Genomic DNA, 16066 nt, shown 5'->3' on the forward strand with positions numbered 1-16066 from the left:
GGTCTAATAAACCTGTTTGAAGTTCATGCTTAGAAAGTCATACATAGGGTCTGCTGTGATAGGGAAAGGAGACTAGTTTCAAAAAGCTATATACGCTGTAGGGCCTTAGGATTTCAAGGCTGCCTTTTGTCAGTGATTGGTATCTGTACAAATTTACCGAATATTTGCTGACTCCAAATGTTTTTAACACTGTGCCCTCGCCTGCTTATTAAGTGTATCATTTTAACTATTCTCAGGTCCAGTAGAATAAGAATCAGAGAAAGCAGAGCAAAGGAAAGGCACCTTTCCTTAAAGTGGCAGGCACTGTACCACGTGGTGTTTTATATGTGTTATTTAGTATAGTCTTCAAAGTAGCGATGAGGTAAGTGTACTTCCCCCTTTTTCAAAGGGGGAGGCTGACTCAGAGAGGTAAGTAATATCGCAGAGCCGGCCTGCTGCTCAGAGTTGCTGCTCTTTCTCTTAAAATGGCTGCTCTCACTACCAATTCATAAATGGACAGGGAAGCCCTAGGAAGACACTATTGATGGCATTTGTTGATTGGACCTAACCGTATTCATTTATTAATCCCACAGATATTTACCGAGTGCTATTATGTACCAGGTTTTATGCTGGACTCTGATGAAGAGGAGAAACCGAGAAAGACATGACCCTTACCCTCATGGAGTTTCCATGCTAGTGGATTAAATCTTTAGATTGATTTACATATTGCCTTATCTGTTAATGCAGATGTCCCGTTATGTACATGCATGCATTTATATATATTCACATGAATATGTATAATTTTAGGTTAACTTTCTAAAAGAGGAGGAGGGAGGAACATTTTTTTGTAGATTAACAAGCCTGGGGGACTTCTTTATACTGCATCCTGTACCTAGGATTTTAGAGAAACTCTGTACAGTAAAACTCCTTTATGAATTGCATTTAGATTCTGCTGAGAAAGGTATTTTGTTTTTTAATGTTTCATAATGGAAATTTTCAAGTTAATTCAAAGGTTGGAGAGCATACTAAACCCCCCATGTACCTATCACTCAGCTTCAATGATTACCAGCTCATGAAGGGAAGCAATTATTCCAGGTAATTGGGTTCAAGACTAATATTCCACTTATAAATTAATCTCTTTTACAAGTAAGGTTTTGTGTATACCTGTTCTTTTTCAAAGAGGTAACTTATCCATGACTTATTTAGTACTTATTCAAGTAATAAGAAGGTAGTCATCTAATAATATAGGCTGTTATATTGTGAGTCTACTTTGTTAATGTTTTAGAATGGTGGCCTTTTAAGATTCTGAATTAGGCACATGTCTCCATGTTGTTGTCATTTGTCCAGCTAAGTAAGTACATGTAAGTAACGCTTAGAGAAAGGTATTTGTTCAGTTACCTGTTTCTGCCACGTACACTTTTGGCCTCTGACATGTTCTACAGAGAACAAAACCAATGGTATAGTGCACTAACTTTGCAATTCTCTTGAGTTGGACATTTTTGTTGTTGCTGTCCATTTCATGATTAAATTCATGAAGGTAGAGCAAATGATTTTTTATGATCACATGCTGATTTGGATTTATTTCTCTTATGCAGAAGGAAATGTACCAATTACAAGTGAAACTCTGCTAAAATCTACTGAAGAAGTACAAGGTATAAAGGTCAATGGGACTAAGATGGATAATATTGAAGGACACAAGAGCAGCAATGTGAGTAAAGGTCTCGCGGCTGGGTGCAACGATCACCCAGAAGTAGACAAAATCATGGCCAGTGATGAGGTTTCAGAAGCCAGCACATCAGTTTCCATAGCGCCTCTAAGCTTTGTGGACCCTGGATTAACAGAAGCAGCTCCTAAAGGAAAAGGGTGTGAAGGGTTAAAAACTTGTTCTTCTTGGTTGTCATTATTACCAGGGAGCAGTGCCATCTGCAAAGTGGACAATGAGAAGGAAGAGGTGTGTAAGTTAAGCCTTGTCTGTGAAGCAGATGACAATCGCCACCAGATTCTTGACCACCATAATGAAAAACACGGTTCTGTACATGGCAGCCCCAAGCCCATGAGAAACATAGTTGCTGTAGAACCCTTAGGAAAAAATTCTGACATTGCATGTTTCAAATCAAGTTTGTCTGATTCAGAAGCCAAAACAACATCCTTAGAAAAATGTAGTTTTGAAGGGGATGGCTTGCTAAACAGATCTGCTGTAAAGACAGAGAATTCCTGTTTTGATGGGCATGATCAAAGCAAGAACTTGGCTTCTGGGGAAGAAAATGAAGAACAGCTTTTGAACCCCAGGGGTGAAAGGGGGGAAGTCTTTCTTGTTAATGCCGGGCAACCAGAAGAGGATGCTAGTGGTTATTGTTCTGGAGGAAAAAAGACTGTCGTCTCCCCAAAAGAAAATATCCACAATAATGATTGCATTCAAGGCAGTATCCATACAGACAGCTCTAGTTCTTTAATGCCCAATTCTTCTAATGAAGCCATGGAAGTGATGTTTAAAAAAGATTTGAAAATCACTTTAGACATGAAAGGTAACTTAACAAACCCCAAGGACCATAGAGAAACTATTACTGATATGAGCCATCCAGGCAGACGCTCTGAAGAAAGCAGTTTTTCCTCGATGCTGATCGAAGAGCCAGAACAGACAACCCCTATCGAGTCTGGTGTGTTGAGTGAAAAGATTTACAGTAAAGACCCTAACTACTTAGTCAGCACCCAGAGAAATCTGGAAGGTGATACCCAGTTAAATGAAGCATCATATAGTGACTTTATGATTGAAAAAAAATCCCATGTGAATTTAATGCCAGAGGACCAGATAAGTCCTATAAATGAGGAATCAAAACCCAAGAAAGATACTTCTCAGCTATCAGCATCCCTAGAAATTGATTGCCGACCTGAGGCAGAAAAAGCTGTACAGAACTCACAGGACAGTATTCCACATTTAGATGAACAGAGTGTTGCCTGTGAGATGAATGAATTTCCTTGTACTGATGAACTGGTTCTAAACAAAACAGAAAGTGAATGTGTTTTAAATCAAGTGTCCCTTAATTCTCAAGACTATGCGAAGTTGCCAACTGACAGAGAGACGCCTTTAGCAGTAAGCGAGAATTCCCAACAGAGCCATCACCCTCCATTAGAAGATGGAGCTGGTATGATTGCTGATACTGAAACCATCCCCATGAAGACAAAAATGAGAGACATCTCTCCACCAGGTGACAAAACCTGTGGTGCCTCTTCAAATAATCCCACCTTAAATATCAAACCAGGAAGTCTAGAAAGAAAAAATGAAGTGGCTGATTCTGGAACAAAAGATCTACATTCCAGACTTCTCTCAAGTAAGAAGGAAGCAGCAGTCTTACCTCCAGAGGTCTCTGTCATGGAATGTCACAGTGTTCAATCTCAGGATCTCTCTAGCTGCCATTGTGTAAGGAAAAGTGCACCAGAAGAGAGCACGTGTTCTGCATGCGCTGCTTTTGAGTCTCGCAGAATCATCCTGGAAATTGAAAACTCTTTGACAACCAAGTATGAAAGTGCATTTCAGCACAGCAGTCACCATTCCCCAGGAAGAGAAGACTCTGTAGAAAGTAGCACCCATAAAGGGAGTCATACATTGGAGAAAAGTGAACTTAATGGAAGAGAAGCTAAAAGCAGCCTTCGAGGAGGTAAGATCAGAAACAAAAGGACAATAGGTGTGTTAAACAGTAAAGCTTCAAACAAAACCATTCACACCACCAGTCACATCCAACCCAGTGAGGAAGGGCTAGAATTAAAGGAACAGGATATACCCAAAGAGACTGTGTTTTGTAAATATAGCATCTCTGATCGTGCCACACAAGAACTAAACCAATCTGTAAACATTCCAAATCCTGAAAAACTGTTAGAGCAATCTCCTACTGCTAAGTTCTCCAGTTTTAAAAATATGAACCAAGCAGTTAATACTCTTAATCAGAAGACATATGAAGTCTTTGACTGCCAGAGTAACCCAAATAGACCAGATGAGCATAGAAGTGAAGATAAGCCAGGTAAGGGGATACTAGGTAGTGACCAGAGAGAGACCATCACAGAGCCTAACACAGAGGTAAGCCACAACCAAAAAGATCTCCCATTCAGTTCATGCAATAACAATCCATTGTCTGGTGGTAGCCTGAAGAAAGGCTATTTGAAAGGAGGCTTTGAAAGGATTTCTAGTTGTGAAGAGTCCACAGATGGTGTGGTAAACATTGCCTACACAGACTGTAGTAATAAGCCTACAGAAGGCAGGCTGAACATAAAAGTATCTAGCGTACTTGATGGTGGTACACGGCAAGGCGGACTGGCATTAATTGAAACCTCAAGGAGTACCCTGCCTCAGAGAGGAGACTTGAGTGCTGCATTTATAGGAAAGATTGACCAGGATTCAGATTTCCCAGATGCTACTTCCTCTGCACTGGAATCTCTTGAAATAAAAAAATCATGTGAAGAGAAAGTCTGCAGATCATTAAAAGATTGTGAAATGGAAGTGTGTCCAGACTCCTGTGCCAATGAGATAGAATCTGCTGCAGATCATGAACCAAATATAAGAATATTGGATAGTGTAAATGTGTCTTTAAATCACAGTCATCATGAACAGCAAGTTAAAGAAGCATCTCTAAGAGAAACACAAGGAATGATTGAAAGAGCAAGACTAGAAATACATTCTGAGTTTGAGAAGGAAAATACCTTTGGAATTTCCTCAAAAGAGTTGATGTCTACTAAACACCACGATGAGAACTCTGTTCCCCCAGACAGCCTGAAATCCATTGAAATAATGCCTTTGTATCTGTCTTCTCAAGAAAATTCAGAAGCTATTATTAAAAGTGGAGAAACTAACCTGAAAAGTCTGTGTAAACCAAAAGATGGTGAAATGCTTTGTGAAAATGTAGAGGACTGCACAGTCCTGCCTGAGATGAAGGAAGGCACACCAAGGGATGTGAGTGATACCAGTGAAGGAAATAGCCCTGACATCAGTGTGAAAATTTTACCTTTGATGATAGAAACAGAAACTAAGGTGAAAGGAGAAGAAGCCAAAGAACATCAGAGGGGACCACGGGATCACTTAACTGTTGGGGTGGAATCTGAGGAGATGGTGACCAGAGAAGATGGTCATGGTGATTTAATGAGTGAGATTTCTCAGAGGATGCGTGGTGATGCTGAAGAACATCAAAGCCACGGGGATTTGGACTACATGTTGCAGAAGGGAGAGGAATATATACATCAAAAAGAAGCCCATATGATATTGGAACAATGCACATCATCTAATAAGTTGTCAGATGAGGTGCAAAATAAGAACCAACCTAAGGACTGCAAACATGAGTACACCAGGATGAAAGAAATCAGCCCAGCAGGGCTGGCCAAGGGTAACATTACTGCACGGTTTCAGAAGTTGAAAGACCCAAAGGAGGAAAACTTGTGTCATCCATTAAAAAAGGACATTGGGCTGTGCATAGGTCCTTGCCTTCGTGGTGCCCCCCAGAAAGCACAAGACCCCGACTCTGCTAGATGTGAAATGCATGGTGCCTTTGGGAACACCTCACATCAGAGAGCAGTGCTTCCCTTAAAGAAGCAGCCTCATCGGACATGTAAGAAAGTTTCCTGTCAGGAGCAGATCAGCCTGGGTAGAAAAATAAGTAAAATCAGAAATTCTGCCTTTTTAAAGAGTTCCTCTGAAACCATCCCCACAAAAGCACACAGGTTTCTCAGTTCACCTGCTATGTCTGCACCCACACGACTGGAACCGGAAACAGTACCTACCCGGAGCTTAGTTAGCCACATACCAAAGCAGAAGGCTACTCCGTGCCATCTCTCAAGGAGCCTGAGTGTCAGGAAGCCCACCAAAGAATCAGCCTTACTCAACAAGCTATCCATCCTTGCCTCCAAACTGGCCCCTGCTGTGAAGACCCAGAAACTGAGGTATCGGCGGTGTTCCTCTGAACTTCCAGTGGCTAAAAGCTACAAGCGGCTCAGATATAAAAGGCTCCTGGATGGGTTTTCATACAGTACAATGCAGCTGAGTCCATATTTGACAGCTAGTGGATGGGATAAGAGGCCTAACAATAAACCCTTGACACTTTATCCGCTCGAAGCCATCAAAATGAGCTTCATAGATTTGAGCAACAAGATGCCGTTGCTGCTCTTCGGTTCTGAAATCTTCCCAGTGTCCTTTCATGTGAAATCAGGCTCCGAGTGCGTGACTGAGTCCCCAAGGACTTTTCCCGAGCACTGTGCTCCAGCAAGGCTTGCCTTAGGGGAGGCTACCCGGTGCCCTTCTCAACCTCCCAAGTGGACCTTTTCTTTCTTCTTGTCCCACGGTTGCCCTGGGATGGCCACATTCAGGGAAGACACTGGCCTCCATGGTCAGGCACATGCCCAGGCTCCGCCACAGCCTCCAGTTCCTCTCCAAGACTACGGAGGCACCGCCATAGTCCAGACAAGAGCAGGCTTCTCTGTCCTTGGACTTCACACACTCCTAGCACTTTGTTCCCCTGGATGTTACCGAATCTGGACAAAAAAACGGAGCTTCTCCAGATACATGCCTACCATGCAGAGGCTCTTCATGACTCAGTTTACACAGGGCTTGAGAGGGTTAAGGTCTCCAGCCTCCATAGCAGACAAGATCTTCTGTTCTCTGCCCTATTCGGTGGGCCGAGTGCTCTCCGTTTGGAGCCAGCATGGGCCTTCTGCCTGCCCCTTGGAAATCTCTGCTCTTCATTCCACTCACAGCAAGCGACAGCCAACTCTGGGCACCACAAGCAGGTAAACTGTCCCCTGTTCTTTGCAAATGTCCCATGTTTGCTTCCTGCCACTGGGGAGAGGGGAGGGACACTACTGGAAATGCAGGGCTATTTGGAGTCTGTGTCTGCCTTCTGTTTATACCTTGCCAAGTCTCTGCTGAGAAAATGTGGCAGTAATTCTTAAGTACAGACCCCTCTAATTTCCTGCAGAATCTGGGTTTTCTGCAGAATCCTTTATTTTGTACCATTCTTTGTTCTGTCCATTCATTCTGCAAACCATCAAATCTTTTGAATCTCTTTCCACCTCTTGTCCCTACCTTGCAAAGAACAAACACCATTACAAGTTTCTAAGTAATGACAAATAGTGGCTTGTAACTATAACTTGTTCACAAAGTATTGTACAGCTAGCACCTAATTCAGAGTTTGTATGTAAAGGATACAGAGAAATACTTTTTTAATAAGTTAATTATGTAGGCATCACCAAATGTAGTTTGTGAACCTTTGCATTTCTTTCTGGAGCAGAGAGGCTTCAAAGATTGGCATTTACATACTATAGCTGTAGAATTTATAGAATTTTAAGTAAACTTGGAAGAGTTGTTGTGGTTTGACCACTAAGAAAATAATTTCACTGGTATCATTTTACTTTCTAATTGAAAATTAGAGAGAGAAAAGAATTTGGGTTGTATCACTAAAGATCTATTTTAGACATAATAGATAAATCCTGTTTATAGAAGCTTTAAGTATTTTTTATTTTGCCCTTATTATTACTATAGTTTAAAAATTCAACCACCAAAAAGCCTTAAAATTCCAAATAGTCTGGGAGCTTCATGTATGTGGACAGTCTCTTACGCAGAATCATCTGTCATTAGAAAGCTGCTGGTGCATATTGTAAACTTCACCCAGCACCTTAGCAGAAAACTGACTAAATAAAGGGGTTCAGAAAAGTACCCCAAACCCAAATGTGACTGATTGAAATGGAAAGATGAATCCCTATTACGGGCACTTGTCCCATAGTTAATAGAAAACTGTTTGCTTCTTATAATGCAGCCATAGAAATACATTAAAGTGAATCAAATAGTTTTAAATGATGGTGTACTACTTTTATTGTCTAGTTTGTTGGTATGCCCCTGTAATCTCATAATTGCTTTGCACTCTTTGTCTATGAAACACAGCTTTTAATCATGTCACCTTCTTTAAACTGTTCATTCCTGAGGTTACTGTAGAAGGAGGGGTTACTCATTCCACCCAGGGGTGGGTGGGGGTGGCCCTTCAGTGCTTTTTTCTCTACCAGAGCTTTCCCACCTGACGTGTCTGTTTCCTGGTTTTCCTGTCTCCCTTACTTCCTATATCTGGCATTTTATTTTATGTTTTTAATTTAATTTTACTTTAGTTTTTAAAATTGGATTAAATTTATTATATTTATTTATTTTTTAATTCAAGTGGAAGGTGGAGGGGTGATGTTTGTAGGGACTTTTCTTTTTCATTGGCCTAAAAGTGCCTTCATATTATATGCTCTGGTGTGAGTCTAGGAGTTTTCTGTTTTTTTAAACACGCTTAGAAATGTTAAGCATGATAAATTGGGTAGCCCCAAAAAGCAAGACTTAAATTGATGAAGATTAAATTAATTTGTTTTTATAGCATTTTCTTATTTGAACCTTGTTTTCCAGCACTCTGTCATATAGGTTGAACAGGCATCTTTATCGCCCTTTTCATAGATGATGAGCCTGAGGCACATGGTTTTTTTTTGGGTTTTTTTTTTTTGTTTTGTTTGTTTGTTTTACTTTTTTATTGAACTTATTGAGGTGACATTGGTTAATAAAATTATACAGATTTTAGGTATGTGGCTTTTTTCTAACCAGATCACCTACCTGGTAAGTGTTTCAGCTGAGCTAACCTAGAACTGAGGCCTCCCCATTTCTGATTTGGTCAGATCTATCTATCTATCATCTATCTATCTATCTATCTATCTATCTATCTATCTATCTATCTATCTATCTATCATCTATTTGGCTTTTCTTTCTTTTTATCTAATTCTTGCTCTTCAGGGAATCCTGAGTTGGTGCTAAACAGTCTAAAAGTATGAATTATCTGTGTTTTCTCTAGCCATTGAACAAATTTCTAGGAGGAAATAGATTGTATGGTCATTATACAAAAATGTCTTATTGATTGAAACTTGTTCTGTGTTCTAAATTCAGTAGAAACTGATACAGGTTTTACTTTAAGGGGCACAAAAAGCTCCCCAATATCCTGTATTAATGTATCTTGAAGTGATTATTAATATTGTTTCATCTATAAAAAAAAAAGATTCACAATTAGGGACCAGCCATCCTATTTACAGCTTTCTTCTACATAGTAATGTTTTTTTTGTTTCTTTTTTTAATCCTCACCTGAGGAGAAAGGAAGGGGGAGGGGAGAGAGAGAAAACATTGATGTGAGAAAGAAACATCAATCTGTACATGCCCCAACCCAGGATTAAACCTGCAACCCAGGTACGTGCCCTGGCTGGGAATTGAACTGGCAACTTTTCTGTGCCCAGGACGCCAATCAACCAACTGAGTCGCTCCAGCTGGGCTAAATAGCCATGCTTAATGTGGAACTTGGCTTTCAAGAAAGTAAGGTTTTATCCATAATTTTGTATAAGTTTATAGAAATTGATATATTTTATTTTAATAGAGTTAATACAGAGCTGAATATAGTATAAGATTTTTATCTGTAAATTTTTTGTTGTTAATCTTCACCTGAAGATCTTCTTCATTGATTTTTCAGAGAGAGTAGGAGGGAGGGGGAGAGAGAGAAACATTCATCAATGTGAGAGAGACACATCTATCTATTGGTTGCCTCCTGTCCACACCCCAGCTGGGGCCTGGGATCGAACCTGCAACCCAGGTTCGTGCCCTTGACTAGGAATCGAACCCACGACCCTTCGGTGCATAGGCAGACACTCTAACCTCTAAGCCATACCAGCCAGGGCTGTAAAAAATTTTTTTAATCTTCAATATACCTTTTCAACAACTTGATTAGAAGGTATAAGACTCAAAAATCATTCTTGTTCCCTTCCTTTCTCTTACCATCCTCCATTTATTTCTACCTTCTTTCTATTTAAGTTAGAAAATAATCTTCCTGTAAGCCTGCCTCCATTCCAATGATGGGCACATAAATGTAATTCTCTTAACTGGTAGATTGTCATTTTTCTAAGCGACTGACATTTTTCTTTTTCCTTTCTTTTTAATCCTCACCCAGGGATATTTTTCCCGTTGCTTTTCAGAGAGATTGGAAGGGAGAGAGAGAAGAAAAAAAACATCAATGTGAGAGAGACACATCGATTGGTTGCCTCCCACATACTCCCTGACCGGGGCTGGGGATCAAGCCTGCAACTAAGGCATGTGCCCTTGGCCAGAATCAAACCAGGGACCCTTCAAGGAATCCACAGGCTGGTGCTCTAACCACTGAGCCAAACCAGCTAGAGCGTGACTGACATTTCTTATCTTCCAGGGGCTGAGTGTGATGTGCTAAGCCTATAGTGACATCAGAACCTTTACTATGTTCCACTGCCCTAACCTATTGCTCTTGTACTTTTGCTTCACTTCAGCCACACCATGTTACCGTATGTGCCTCTTCCAGGCATGGAAGCTACTTCGAACACCAGCGGCAGTCAGATGAGGTAAGCCCCCAATTCCTCCTGGCACTGAAGGCTTGTAGAGTGGGGGGTGGGGTGGTAGCAGGTCTTGATGTGGATCAGGCATGGTGTGAACCTGAGCTCTTGTTCTTCTAAACCAGGTTCAAATGTGTTTTATTATGAGCAGCAACTGAGAATGTGTAATCAGTACCAAGTATGGGTGATGTCACAATCTCATAATGAGCTCGTTGTACCGTAGGTTCCCCTCTCAAGCTATTTCATGGTCATTTAGCCAACTTCAGTGCCTGGATGGGATTGATCCCATCTGCCCACATTTCATTTGTTTAGTTCACTAAGTGTCTTTCCCTTCCAAAAAATCTGTTCCTTTTTACATTTTTCAGTATTCATTACTTTTCATTATTTCATCTCTTCATACCAGTGAAATGGATTGACCACATTCTTGTAAATTTTTACATATGCAGACATAGGCTGTTTCCAGAAGTGACGAGAGAACAGGTTGAAATGTCATTGCTGGTAAAAGGCTTCAACCCTAGTCTGGTGGTTAAGTTGAATGTGCTGAGATAGAAAGTGAATCTGTTCCTATTTTCTTCTGCTTTTATCTCTCTGCTAGGCTAGAGCCTCCGTTCCCTGCCTTGGTACCAAAGTCTTGCTTGGTAACAGACTCAGCTGTCAGCAAGCTCCTGCTTTCAGCCTCCGAGTTCGCAGTTCCCGGATTAGACGAACTGGATGGCGTGACAGCAGCACGCCCCCATCCGCAGAGTAGCCCTCCAGAACAGAAAGCGGTGAGTGTGCAGTGCTGGTGGGGCCAGGTGAAAGCGGCACTGGAGATGTCCGTCCATGACTCCAGATCACGTGATAAGTACAGATGGGCACCTGACTATCTTTATTTACCACCTTTAGCTTTGGCTGAGTACTGGAGATTTCCAAGACAGGCTGTTTTCTCTTTGGCCACTAAAGGCTACCCTGGATCTCTTAATCTACATTGTTTTGTGGATCCTTTTTTCTTGATGACAGAATTTAACAATGGTGAGAGGATTAGACCACAGAGTTGCTTCATTTATTCAAAGAGGATGAGTGGTGAATGATGGTGTTTTCAGTTTTGTAACCTTTGTCTGTAGAACATACCGTTCTCTTTTAATAATAGAGAGTAGTTGCTGAAAACACTGGTGGCAGGAGTAGGAGGGGAAACTTTGTCATAAACTACTTATTAGAGTCATCTATAAACCAAGGAAGTGATAGGTGAAGAAAAGGTACTTTTATGTTTAAAATGTCTTACAACTTGACATTCTTTTTAACCCTTAAAAAGGCTGAGCCGGAGAAGAGGCCAAAGAAAGTCTCACAGATTCGCATCCGGAAAACCATTCCTAAGCCAGACCCTAATCTTACCCCCATGGGCCTCCCTCGCCCCAAAAGGTGAGCTCTTTCTCTAATACACATAGTTTCACTCTTTTGGAAAATTGTTTGGCATAAGATAATGACCTTTTAATGATCGTATACTTGAGGTATTATACTTCTAGGATTGATCCAAGAGTATTCATTGGCAATGTGGCCAGAAATTTATGTGCAGGGATTTTTTAATACATTCCTAATCATTTGTATTGGGCTCTCCATGCAAAGTCATGTGCTCTCCCTTTGAGTACATACTCTGTTTGTCCTTCAGTGGTGCTGGGAGGTAAACACTGTTGTCGCCCCCAGGTTTAGGTGAGGGTGCTGAGGTTCAGGGGTTAAGAAACCTGTTAGGCCATTGTGTATAATTTCTAAACCAGGAGATGGGCGGTAAGAGAGATAGAATGGGGAGGGGCAGTTAATTAAGGAGAAGAAAAAGGTAGAAGAAAAAGCAGCTGTAAGTTAAGATAATAGATATAAATTCAGCTGTATCATTCCCAGTAAGTATAAATGAACTAAATTTCATAAAGTTAAAGTATGGCAGCCCGAAAAAGAAGATCCAGTACGCGTTGTTCACATGAGACACATCTAAATCATGCTACAGAAAGGTTGAAAGTAAATGAATGGAAAGGACAGAGTTAGGAAGCTAGTCTTACCTCTTGTAAGAGAGCATGATGAACTAATTTTGTTCTCTTTTCAGGTTAAAGAAAAAGGAGTTCAGTTTAGAAGAAATATATACCAACAAGAATTATAAGTCTCCTCCTGCAAACAGGTAGGTACATGTGAGTAGGAAATAACAGATGGGAAAGGCTTCTGAAACGATCGATGTAAATCTCCAATTCTTTAACCACAGGAAGGGTATGTTCAGTTTTTCCAAAATTGGGGCTTGGAAATTACTAGGATTAATATTTTTAGTTCCCAACACTTGAATTGGGGTCCTCCAGGACAAACATTTACTCTAAGACATTTGTATAAGACTATGTATTGTAGCATTGTTAACTAATAGGAAAGGATTGGAAACAATTTAAAATATCCATTAATAGGATTCTGATTAAATTATGATTCATCCCTAAGTAAAGACAAACACCAAAACAGAGAACACATGCCACGAGTCAGCAAGCTGCAGTCCAGATCCAGCCCGAGTTCAGCTTTCCTTTTCCCTTTTGACTTAATGGCCTGTGAACTAAGAATGATTTCTGTGTTTTTCTGTTTAAAAACAAAAAAGAATATGTAAGAGAAACCTCAGTGGCTCATTAATTTTAAAATGCTTACTATCTGGACCTTTACACGAAAAGGCTGACTTCTGGTAATAATATGCTTATTTATGCATGTCTTACATTGAATGACTTTTGGAAGGATACACAAAAAACTGGTGCTGGTGTTGTCTATTGGCGGTTGGTCTTATTTTTTTCTTTACCCTTTTGTCCAGTTTTAATGTTTTCACTACATGTACATATTCATGTATGTATTCTATATATAATATATATTATAATTTTATATATATAATTTTTTATACAAAAAATGGATGCTGGGAGGGTTTCAAAATGGCAGCAGAGTAGGGGGATCTTGTCTGCAATCCCTCCCAGAATCAAACAGGAAATTATAGCTAAATTGGGGAACATTCACCTTGAAATACTAACTGGAGGCTATCTGAAGAGGAGACTTTTAACCAAGGGCAGCAAAAGCCACATCAAGATGGGTAGGAAGGGCAGAGTCGCAAAAGGGGCCAGCCCTGCTCCCAAGACTGGCAGGCCACCGCTACGGAGGGATATCTCAGCTGGGGTGGTTTCCCCTGAGAGGTGAGAAGCCTAGTCCCCAGACTGGGCTCCCCAGCCCAGAATACTTGGAGCTGGGAACAGGAGCCCACACAGTATCCAGCTGTGAAAGGCTGCGGTTATTGTCTTGACAAGGAGAGGCGGAGCCGCTGGAGTCAAAGCCATCTGTTTAAAGGGCCAGCCTGCAGCCCTGGCCAGCATGGCTCAGTGGTTAGAGCATCAGCCTGTGCACCAGAAGGTTGAGGGTTCAATTCCCAGTCAAGGGCACGTACCTGGGTTGCAGGTTTGATCCCCGGCCCTGGTTGGGGCGCCTGCGGGAGGCAACCAGTTGTCTCTCTCATGATGTTTCTCTCTCCCCACCCCCACTCTCTCTCTAAAAATCAATGAAAAAAATATCCTCATTCCTTGGGTGGGGATTAAGAAAAAAGACATGCCAATAAATCTTTAAAAAAAAAAAAAGACCAACGTGCAAAACTTTTGTTCGCAGACATTTACTCAGGGTGCAGGTGGAGGGAAGGCGGTGAGGACTGGAGGCGCCTAAGGAGAGTCTGGGGTGGCTGGCACTGGGGAGAGGCGTGGGGAGGAGCACTGACCAGGAGCCCGGTGCTAGATCAGCCTCCAATACCACATCAGCCATTTTTCTTGGGAGGAACAGTCCATCCACTCCAAGCGGCATCAGCCTGGGGAAAAGCAACTACCGCCACCCTCTGGCATTCTACTTGCCCAGCCCTCTGGAATCCTCACCCCGTCCTGCATTGTAAGCCCCACTGAGGAGTCAGCAGCGTAGGCTGGGTCTTAGAAGACTGAGCAGTCTCGGGGTTGTCACTGGCTTGCTTAGGGAAGGGGCCATTTCCCCCACTTCCCATGGAACCTCACGAGAGATCTGTTAGAAACATCCCACCACACCCCATTCTCTGGCAGACCCAATCTCTGGGCTTCATAGGCTCCACCCTCCTGGCTACTAGGGGCTTCACCCTGCTGAGGTCAGGGAATAATCCAGGACCGACTCAGACTGTGGCTTGGGGGTGGGGAAACACATCCACCATCTTCCCTGAAGTCTGAGTGGCACTTCCCTCTCATGGGAAACCCCATAACCCCATCCTCCTGATTCTACCAGAGTCTCTTTCAGAGACTAAGCCTTTTCAGTGTCTAACCCTGGCAGCAGAGGGAGGCAGGCAGAGACAGATCTCGAGGAGCCTTGGGACATTTTCAGATTAAAACTACAATGAGGTATCACCTCACACCTGTCAGAATTCCTACCGTCAACAAATCAACAAAGGACAAGTGCTGTAAAGGATGTGGAGAAAGGGGACCCTAGTGCACTGCTGGTGGGGATGCAGACTGGTGCAACCACTGTGGAAAACAGTGTGAAGTTTCCTCAAAAAAATTGAAAATGGAGCTGCCTTTTGACCCAGTGATCCCACTTCTGGGACTATATCCTAAGAGTCCCAAATACCAATCAGAATATAGGCACCCCTATGTTTATAGCAACATTATTTACAATAGCTAAGATCTGGAAGCAGCCCAAGTGCCCGTCAGTAGATGAGTGGATAAAAAAGCTGCAGTGCATTTACACCATGGAATACTATGCACCTGTAAAAAATGAGGACCTCTTACCCTTTGTGACAACATGGATGGATCTGGAGATTATTATGCTAAGCAAACTAAGACAGAGAAAGACAAATATCACATGATCTCACTTATATGTGGAATCTAATGAACAAAATAGGTCCAGGGGCATGGGTGCATGAAGAGACTGACATCTCAGAGGGGAGGGAGGTGGGGGGATGGGAAGAGATTAACTAAAGGATATATATGCATACCCCTTAGAAACAGACAAGAGGGTGGTGAAGGCCTGGGGTGGGTGGGGGCTGGGTGAAGGGGAGCAAGTGGGAAAATGGGGGACATCTGTAATATTATCAACAATTTAAAGAAATGGGCAAAGGACTCAAATACACATTTTTCCAAAGAAGACATACAGATGGCCAACAGATCACGAAAAGGTGCTCCACATCACTAATCATCAGGGAAATCAAAACCACAATGTGATGTCATCTCAGAGTTTTTACAATATCTGTTATCAAAAAGACAAGATAACATATACTGGTAAGATATGGAGGAAAGAGAACCCCTTGTACATGGTTGGTGGGAATGTTAATTGGGACAGCCACTATGTAAAGTAGAATGGAGACCCCTCAAGAATTTAAAAATAGAGCCCGGCTGGGCATGGCTCAGCGGTTGAGCATAAACCTAGGATCCAGGCAATTGGGGTTCAGTTCCCAGTCAGGGCACATGCCCGGGTTGTGGGCTTGATCCCCGGTCAGGGGCATGCAGGAGGCAGCTGATCAGTGACTCATCATTGATGTTTCTCTCTCTCTCTCTCCCTCTCCTTTCCTCTCTCTGAAATCAATAAAGATATATTTAATAAAAAGAATTTAAAAATAGAAATACCATATGATCCAGCAATCCCACTTCTGGGTATTTATCCAGAGGAAATGAAATTATTATCTCAAAGAGATATTTGTACTCCCATGTTCATTGCAGCA

At 41.8% G+C, this 16066-nt stretch overlaps 1 protein-coding gene across 4 annotated transcripts in view; it reads left to right on the forward strand.

Moving 5' to 3' along the window:
• The window catches only part of PRR14L (proline rich 14 like), a 41352-nt gene that overhangs the window by 21356 nt on the left and 3930 nt on the right, over positions 1 to 16066 (forward strand). For 2 of the 4 annotated variants that reach the window (XM_016198530.2, XM_016198531.2), the window contains exons 2-7: positions 573 to 1074; positions 1575 to 6744; positions 10312 to 10383; positions 10970 to 11141; positions 11666 to 11772; positions 12446 to 12517. In XM_016198530.2, the coding sequence (XP_016054016.2) occupies positions 1655 to 6744; positions 10312 to 10383; positions 10970 to 11141; positions 11666 to 11772; positions 12446 to 12517 (5513 nt within the window). In that variant the 5' untranslated portion in view covers positions 573 to 1074; positions 1575 to 1654. The remainder of the gene's footprint in view (positions 1 to 572; positions 1075 to 1574; positions 6745 to 10311; positions 10384 to 10969; positions 11142 to 11665; positions 11773 to 12445; positions 12518 to 16066) is intronic. The other 2 variants (XM_016198527.2, XM_016198525.2) reach the window with 1 other exon arrangement.

This window comes from Miniopterus natalensis, chromosome 20 (genome assembly GCF_054644295.1).
Source record: "Miniopterus natalensis isolate mMinNat1 chromosome 20, mMinNat1.hap1, whole genome shotgun sequence".
NCBI classification, from domain to species: Eukaryota; Metazoa; Chordata; class Mammalia; order Chiroptera; family Miniopteridae; genus Miniopterus; species Miniopterus natalensis.